At 40.6% G+C, this 9,067-nt stretch overlaps 1 protein-coding gene across 1 annotated transcript in view; it reads left to right on the top strand.

The window, feature by feature from the left end:
• The first annotated feature begins 580 nt into the window (after positions 1 to 580).
• Positions 581 to 9,067, top strand: part of LEPR (leptin receptor) — a 32,406-nt gene continuing 23,919 nt past the window's right edge. Inside the window, exons 1-3 of the mRNA XM_074877158.1 lie at positions 581 to 631; positions 3,306 to 3,614; positions 4,310 to 4,427. Coding sequence (XP_074733259.1) covers positions 592 to 631; positions 3,306 to 3,614; positions 4,310 to 4,427 — 467 coding nt within the window. The 5' untranslated portion in view covers positions 581 to 591. The remainder of the gene's footprint in view (positions 632 to 3,305; positions 3,615 to 4,309; positions 4,428 to 9,067) is intronic.

Raw genomic sequence — 9,067 nt, 5'->3', positions numbered from 1 at the left:
TACTAATCATTCAGATCTGAGTAACTACAGTGGCAACCAAAGTCTGTATGTTTTGCTCTGATATCCTCTACTGAGCTTTTTTTTAAAGTATAAAAATGCTTGTATATGGGTTTTAACATAATTTATATAACTATGGGATGAAAATTAAAAAAAACCCCAAAGTACCTGAAATGAAAGAGCAGTTACTGTAAAATTTAGTGAAGTCTTCACTGTTGAAATGGGTGCCCAAGTGCTTTTGTGTATGCTGCACTTTAAAAATTGGGTATCTCTTGGGCATTCTGTTTGGCTTTATAGTGCCTTTCAGATGACCAAACTCAGAAAGTGAACAATGATGAGCAAAAGCCTGAAAGAATGAGGTACTATATAGCTCTAATGATGAAAGAAGAGCTGTACAGATAGTTAATTGATATTCTAAGCAATGTTTTTTTCTCATTGATATTCTGATTTTGTTCTTCCTTTCTGCTTACAAAGGTGTGGGTATCAAATTAACTGAAGTGCACAAAAATGAAACCATAGTGAAATAACAGACTGATAATTGTCAGCTCTCAGCTAATTTTCTATATGTTTTTCAGATCAGCTCTACAAAACAAGATGTATTGGCAAATCACCCTGACCGTGTTTATGCTATTGGGTAAGTTACTAAAAAAAGTTGGAAATTATGTAGAATGAAGAGTAATCACCATTTCTGTTTTACAGTGGTGTGTCAAGTCATGCTACTGAATTAGTATCTTATCACAACATGCATGTAGAATATACGAAGGACCTGATGTTATTATTGTGTGGAATTGAAATATTGACACTTCCAGGGTTGTGCCTATGTGTCTTATTCCCAAAAGCAGTGCAGCTGGCTTTTAAGATCAGGAAACACCTGTAGAAAGAAAGTATGGGGTGAGTCAAGATTCATTCAAATAAATGCCCCAGTCAAAATTTGATAAGGTAGAAGTTCATGGGGGATTTGTTTGGTTACCCTAACAGGTCCAAAAGCAGAAGGGAAAATCCCGGTTCCATCAGAGCTGCAAGGTTTCTGTTTAGTTCAGTGTAGCCAGGGTATAATTTTGAATTTGAGCTCCACTTTTTTAGGTAGCTGACATTCCTGCTTTCATGTGCACAGTGCTGTTAAAGGTGCTCAGTTAACTGCAAATGTCAGATTGAATAAACTGGTTTTCTAATTGGGAAATGTCTGTAACAATGTTGGTGTGTGCTGTTCAGGGACAGCTGGTATTTGCCTTTCGTTTTTTTGATTAAAATAAGAACTATATTTGAAGACTTTTGGTGATGATGCTTAGGGAGAAAGCAGATGCTGTAATCCACTGATGTTAGTTTCAAAATTTGTGTCACCTTGTATCTTCACAGAAGAGGGAATAAATCATTAGATTTCTGTATCTTTTCTATATACATATACATCTTTTATATATATAAATCTTTTCTGTATACATATACATCTTCCTTTATCTTTCTATATATGTACCTTTAGCCACTCAATATCAATTAGTGAGCTGTTGACATTCTTCTTTTAAATACCTTGTGTAATCTAAACATACTCTGTACCTTTTAATTAGAAAACCTGGATGCCTGAGGGAGTTTTCATTAGGCTTCAGAGCAGTTTGCTGCTGTCTGATGGCCTGTAATGACTGCAGGTCACTGTATCTGTTGAGTGGCCATCTCCGTCTGATTCCAAATAAGCAAATAGCCATGGCTGGCATCTTTGTAGCCCTGTTAACCCAGACGAGGAATAAGCTGCTCTTTGAGGGACAGAACTCAGTGGTGGCCTCCTGTGAGTCTGTGTCATGGACAGAACTGTTATACTGTAGCTTATTAACAGGCAGTTAAGAGCTGTAGCAATCCTATGCTAAATGCTGTAGTGTAGTGCATTATAGTTCTTTTATTTTTTTAACACTTCTGCAGAAGTGGTAAGTAGCTGCACACATTTTGACTTTATAGGATTTAATTAATTTTCTGAGATTGTCTGGTGTGATATGTGAGGGGGCAGTTGTGCTTTAGAAAAAGAGATGACTGGCAGGAATCTCTTCCCACCCCCCCCAGTTGACTCCGTGAATTGGGTAGTAGGATTGTCGTCTGTCCTGCTTCACCAGCAGTCATGTCACTTATTTGTCCTTTTTAAATCATGTGTTATGGACTAATAGTCTGTTTGGTCAACTGAATCCTCCGCAGGCAGCCGGGAGGCCTAATGAAGCTGATATTTAGAGAGGCACAAACTCTTAAATGAGAGAGGAGGAAAGAGCAGGACCCTTCAGGAGTCTGGCAGCACAAAGTCTGTGTCAAGAGAGAATAAAACACTTTAACACACTGTGTAGTAACACAGTGTCTGCTTTTAAGGTAGCATGCACCTACTTTTTTAAAAGCTTGCATTTTGTGTTTTTATATTATTTAGCTTATGTGCTATTAATCAAACAGTGCTAGAGAAATTCTGGTTTTCTTCGGCTATTGCAAGGCATAGAGCATCAATTAATTTCTATCTCATGAACTGCTTAAAATATTTATGGCCTTAGTGAGCAAAAAGATAAATGCAAAGTGCACAAATGACCCACATGCCTTTCTGTAACTAGAGCTTTAATCTTTGAAATTCTCGCAGTGTTCTACAGTAAGCTGTTTCCAAAACCGACATGCTCATCATTCTCAAAATCATTGTTAGTGTAATTCAAGCTATGATTTACCAAGAAAATGTGGTCAGAGCAATTTTATTTTGAAGAATCCAAGCCTGATGGAAAAGATTATTTTTTTTCCTACATCTCATTTCCCAGATAATGCCCTGGGGTTGTGAGGTTACATCCAGTAATATATTCTTGTAATACTATTCCTTGGTATTTAACAGTTACAACGTGACTGTGTGTTATATTTACAATGGGATTATTTTTTCTACGGTAACAGAGCCGTGTTGTAAGAGCTGGATTGCAAGTGTCCCAGCACTGCAGAGGGAGATGAGACTCATCCCTGTATAGTGTGTCAACTTAGGTTTAGGATTTGCTGTGTTTTGAATTAATATAAGGCAATTTACCCCAAAGAGATGCTTCCCCTACAGTCTTGGTCTTGACCAATTTCAAGAAGTTGCGAAAACAGAAAGTGAGGTGTAGTGACTTCGGGGGAGAAGGCTGGCATCGTCAGTTGTGACACCAGTTCAGAGGGGATGTTTTTAGTAATTTTGTTGAACTCAGAGGAGAATAGCCCCTGGAAATAGTCAGATTTTTATGTAATCAATATGTTTCTGTATAACATCAACCACTCCCTTTTCACTGTCAAGTAATATGAACTTTTTATTTTATTTGTGCTATCTTTGATATTTGCAGACTTTCTTCAAATGGCAGTTGCCCACTGTATGGTCCATCAAATTCCTCCCAGAAACTTTACATTACCCTGTATGCTGCTGAACGAGACATTTTTGAGTCCTTTCTCTGCTGGAGTTGTAGAGAGATCGTCTGCTTTGAGGAAAGAGCATGGAGCATCCGAAACCAAGCCTCCCTTGCTAATGAATGAAGAAAGTTTTCTGTGTTGCCTTTGGAGTGATAACAGCATTGATTGTTCTTTGTACAGAGCAAGCATGCAAGCAAGGAAGTTTATTCCTTCAGAAATAAGTATCTCTGCTTCTCAGGAAATAGGTAGGTTTTCCAATTAAGGGCATAAGAAGTTACTAATTCTTCAAGAAATGGTTGGGGCTTTTTGTTGTTTGGGAGGTGGGGGTGTGGGTTGTATTAATGGGTATTCATTTTTATCCAGAGCAGACAACACAGTATGGTAAAATCCTTCTTCACAGAAGTCTGTAGTGGAAGATGAAGGAATTTATATAACACAGTTTCAAAGGGGAAAAAAAAAAGTTGGCTGTCTTTCTAGGGGAATTCTGAATAAAATATGTAGTGCTGCATATGAGGATGCAAGCCCAGATCTTCAAAGGTGCTTAGACACTATGAGAAATATTTTAAATACTTTTGTGGATATGGGCTCTAAACTCCTTCAGGAGGCAGGGGACATGGAGAGCAAGTGCCATCTTTTCTGCATGGATTGTGATGTCTTAGTAAATATCTGTACATGGATTAGCTTGAATTATTTTCTCTGAGGTTGTTGTTCTCCCCCCCGTAAACCACAGTCTCCGAGCAGTGGAGTGTTTAAGGGCATATACTGCTGCCCAGTTCAGCAAGGCTTATTCATAAATATTTACACACTTGTGGTCCAGCCTCACCTTCAGGAATATCTGTTACTTGTCCTCTCTTTGTGAGTGAATTTTATCCTGGCTCTTCAGTTGAGTTTTTTTGTTTTAATATAGTTCACAAATGTTTAATCCCTTTCTTTTGTTCAGATTCAAATTGGAACATTGAATGTTGGATTAAAGGCAAGCTGGACCTGTTAGTTTGTAGCCTGCGGTTTTTGAAGTTGTACTTGAGAGCCAGCTTGAAGGTTAATCTTTTATATGCTGTGTAAGTACAGACTTTGTTAAATTTGTCACTATTAGCATGAGAAATCTGAAAGCATTTTCTAAAACATCACCATTGGCCTCTCAAGCTTGCAGCACAGTGGTAGCATTAGCTTTGCAAGCAGGTGGTACGTTACATTTGTCTTACCTAAAAATAATCTTGGACAGTATGAAAAGTTTATGTTTCTGTCTTTGGACAAGAAATGGTTGGAATGGAGAGTCCCCTCCTCTGTCCTTCCCATGTTTCTTAAAATGCTTTAATGAAATCAGTGTTGACTTGCTAAAGTATCTTTGCTGTTTGTCGTGGTTTAACCCCAGCTGGCAGCCACTTGCTCACTCCCCCCAGCAGGGTGGGGGAGAGAATCGAAGGAGTAAAAGTGAGAAAACTCATGGGTTGAAATAAAGACAATTGACTAGGGAAAGCAGAAGCCATGCACACAAGCAAAGTGAAACAAGGAATTCATTCCCCACTTCCCATGGCAGGCGGATACCCGGGCATCCCCAGGACAGCCGGGCTCTGTCACGGGGAACGGTGACGTGGGAAGACAAACGCCCTCACTCTGAACGTCCCCCCCTTCTCCTTCTTCCCCAGCTCTATACACTGAGCATGAGGCCATATGGTCTGGGACATCCTTTGGGTCTCTTGGGGTCGGCTGTCCCAGCTGTGTGCCCTCCCAGGTCCTCGTGCCCCCCCAGCCACTCGCTGGCAGGGTGGGGTGAGGAGCAGAGGAGCCCTTGGCTCCGTGTAAGCAGGGCTCAGTGATAACTAAACATCCCTGAATTATCAACATTGTTTCCAGCACAAACCCAAAACACAGCCCCATAGTAGCTCCTATGAAGAAAATGAACTCTACTCCAGCTAAAACCAGCAAACTGTTAGAATTTCTTAATTTTAAAGCTGTGATCTTGGTTCTGCCTTTTTTATGCTTTTGACCATAATGTTCTCTCTCTTGAAGTAATTATGTTACTTAGCATTTAACACAATGCCAAGTGCTGCTTTAATCACATCGATGCCTTTGAGAGACACCCGCCCAGGCAGTTGTCAGTGTGGTAAATATTCTCTGGAATGGTGATCAATGGTAATCGTCCTGACTGGGGGGTGGGCAGGGCTTCTATACATGACCTGCCTGATTGGATCATAAAGAGATCTATTTGATTCCACTTACAAAACCACATTGTTTTTTCTGAATTGCTGATAGATTGGGAGGAATGGTGTGAATGCAGAGACTTAATTTCCGTAGGAAATAGGCTAAACATAAATAGTTGAATTAGCTGAATTTACAGGTGATGACTTCTGCTTAAAAAGCCAGGTATCACTTGCCACAAATTATCGCTGCAGTCAGGGTAGAAAGCAAGTATATTAACTAGTCATAAATATGGTTGTGTAGTTGACGTAATACTTAAAAGCTGAAATCAGATTTTGAGTGGGTTCCCATTTCCAGCGTTCCTCATTACCTTGATTTCTGAAGTGCCATTACACGTGTGTTTGTGGGAGAAGTAGATCTGACTTTGCCTCTTGTTCCATCCAGTCTCAACTGCAATAGAAAAATCTTTGCCAGTAATCCTAGGTCACTAATCTCTATATTGCATTTTTTTGGTATGCCTAATATCCGTGGAACAACAGATTGGAGTCCCAGCTGGATGAAGAGGTTCTTTGTATTACGAAGGGAATTCAGTAAGTGTCGTGCAATTTATGAGAACAGGCCCTATAGACTCACTAGAGTCCTTGTGGCATTTCTGTATTTGATTACTTTTTGCTGCAAAGGTGAGATGCAGTGCAGTCCCTGACAGTGGAGAACTTGTTTCACTCCCCAGGTTTCATACTAATATTTTTCTTTTAGGGTCCCTATGTTCTGGGGGAACAGCTAGCAAAGCATTTCAGATTTTGGTAAGGTGACAGCTTTCCCTCTTGGCTTGCTGGTACCTTAACATTTTATTCACACGAGCCAAAATACCTTGAAAACATTCCCAGTTTTAAAAATATGCATTCCTGGCATGTGTTACTCCCTGGGAGTCTGGAGATCGAGCCAGAATTCTCACATATAGGACAGGCAATGTACAAAAATAATGACCTGGAAGAATCTACAAATAAAAAGCTTGGGTCCTCCACAGCTTTTAATTTTTTCAGCATTAAAGAAGTATCCTCTTATTTGACACATCCAGTTTGCCTGCTTGTAGATGATACCAAGTTCCTTTGAAAATAAAATGTTTTGTTCTGTCCCAAACAGGGCTATGACATCTTATTTTGTAGGAGCCTCAAACCAGGGTAGTGATAGGGCTTTTACCTTCCCTAGCAGCGTGTCTTTGGGAGGAGAAAGATCATTCTGAAACTTAATTAGACAAATTAGGTTAATTGCCTACCAAAAGTGAATGATCTCTCCAGTTTTATGTGTTCTAGGAATGCTGTAAACCCTGATGGTTAATTACATTAACTAAAATCACTTAGCCTTAGGGATCCTTTCATAGTGACACAGATGAATGCTCCCAGTTTAATTTTGAGCACTGACACAATCTGCCCTTTCAGCAGGTGGTGATGTATAGGGTGTACTCATATTTCTGACCTCTTTGAAGTCCCTGTGAGGCTCTCCTTTAGTTCTGGGCCTAGGCTCCCATGTTTTTAAGGATAAATCCTGCAGATTGCCTCAAGACTGGTGGCTTGGCTGAGTGCATCAGTTATACAGTGAGCCTTCTTCAGCTGGAGGACATTAACCTTTCGTTAGAGATTTATCCTCTCAGCAGCTGGGCTGCCATCAGATGTTCTGCAGTTTAACGGGGCAACTTGTTCAAATAAGTATAGTCCTAGAGCTACTACTGTCAACTACACTGAGATATAATTATTGAAAATCCTTGGAACCCCAGACAGCTTTGCTCTGTCAATTCCTGATAAAGGGAGCGCCTGCACAAACACAGGATATAGGAATATTGAAAGCAGAGTTACAATGGTGACCTTCTTTCTGATACGCCTCAATGTAGCTACTAAATGTGGTGTTCTACTTCTGAAATTAGAGGAATTGTAGAAGATCATGTATTTCTTCCTAAAACAAATTTGACCTTTTGTTTTTGGTTAGGTGTTTCAATTGCAAGAAATTGAAATTCAGTAAAGACATTCTCCAGTGTCTGATTTAAAGTCTAAAAGCTCACCACGGGGCCACAGATTAATTTAGCATAAGTAATAACACCTGAAGTATGGTTGAATTGTGCACCAAAATACAAAACATTTAGGAAGTGTTAAGGTGTTAAAGGGACTATCTGTGCACAACTGAAAAGTACAGTGTTTGGGGTGGAAAAGAAAATTCAGCCTTGGGCACATGCCCGTGTTGCAGTGTCATTTACTTCTGTGGTTCAGGGCAGGCAGTATTTATTTTTTTCCCCTTCTGCTTTAGTCCCATGTTTCCAGCTTCAAGTCACATTGTCTTTGCACATTGTCCCTCCCTTCCCTGCCAGCCATTAAAACTTAAGTCCAGTTCACTAGTTTTCTTTTCAATCTCCGAGGTGGGCTCCAGTAATCCATTCACACAAGGTCATATGCTTAGTACCTATCTGATTTTTGCTTACCTCTCTGTGCCAAGACAAATCTCTCCAATTCCAGCAGCCAGCACCATAAAATGGAATGGGGACAGAGTATATAGTCATGGATTTTATAAGCCCTCCCATCTTTCCCTCCCCTCACCACAACTTGGATCTGGCTTTAGATCTGGTCACTGTTGTGTGATGTAAAGTGCTGGTTGAACCAGGATTTATAGCTTCTCTCAGTGTGCTGCAAGTGTGATGGAAAACTCTCATTTTTAATAGCTCGTTGCTTTAAGTTTACCCAAAATTTCTCCTTTCATTCCACCGAATGAAGGCACTGACCTCTCCGGAACTGGTGAGGGCTTTGTAAGCATAAGATGCTCTAAAGTCAGTATCTACAGTTTAGGAACAATGGTTATTCTGTGACTGGATCCATCTGCGGCCAAACTGAAGATGACCGGCTGCTTGCAATCCCAGGCTACCGCAGTTCTCCAGAACACTTTGCCTTTCTGTTCTTTTGCTTGTAATCAGGTCTCATACATTTAGCCTAGGCTTAGCAATTGGGAATAAGTTGACGTGGGGGCCCCTCTTGATTGTGTCCTCCATCGATGTGTTCTCTTACCCCAGTCCCTGTGGCTTGCCAGGTCACTGAAATGTGGAGCTCGTTACCCTGTTTCCTAGTCCCTGGATATCTTCCTCCAGGAGTGGACCTGTATCTGATAACGTAGCTCGGTCTCACCCCTTGCTCTGCCCTGGTTGCCTGCAGAGGCAGGGAGCTGTAAGAGGAATCTGCAGCATAGACGTGAGATACTGGTAATTCTCTGTCACAGAGGGTGGAAGACCTGCCTGGCGTGGAGCCACAGGGTTTCCTCCAGTTACACTTGCAGTCCTACACGCAGCATTTTATACAGGAAATAAATGGAAAGGCTTGTGTGGTGGGAGCAGGGAGAAACAATGACCTGTGCCTGTTTATTCCCAAATAAGTGGCCTCTGAAACACAATACTGGCACAACACAACATGGGCAGGAGCTCTCTAGTATTTTTTTTCCCTGTACACAAGTGGTCTTCTGGGTGCAAAATTAGAAATTTTGTCAAAATTCTTGACAGTTAAAAATTGAAATAATTATTAGGAGA

Source organism: Strix uralensis, chromosome 8 (genome assembly GCF_047716275.1).
Source record: "Strix uralensis isolate ZFMK-TIS-50842 chromosome 8, bStrUra1, whole genome shotgun sequence".
NCBI classification, from domain to species: domain Eukaryota; kingdom Metazoa; phylum Chordata; class Aves; order Strigiformes; family Strigidae; genus Strix; species Strix uralensis.
This window is presented reverse-complemented; position numbering and strand designations above follow the sequence as displayed.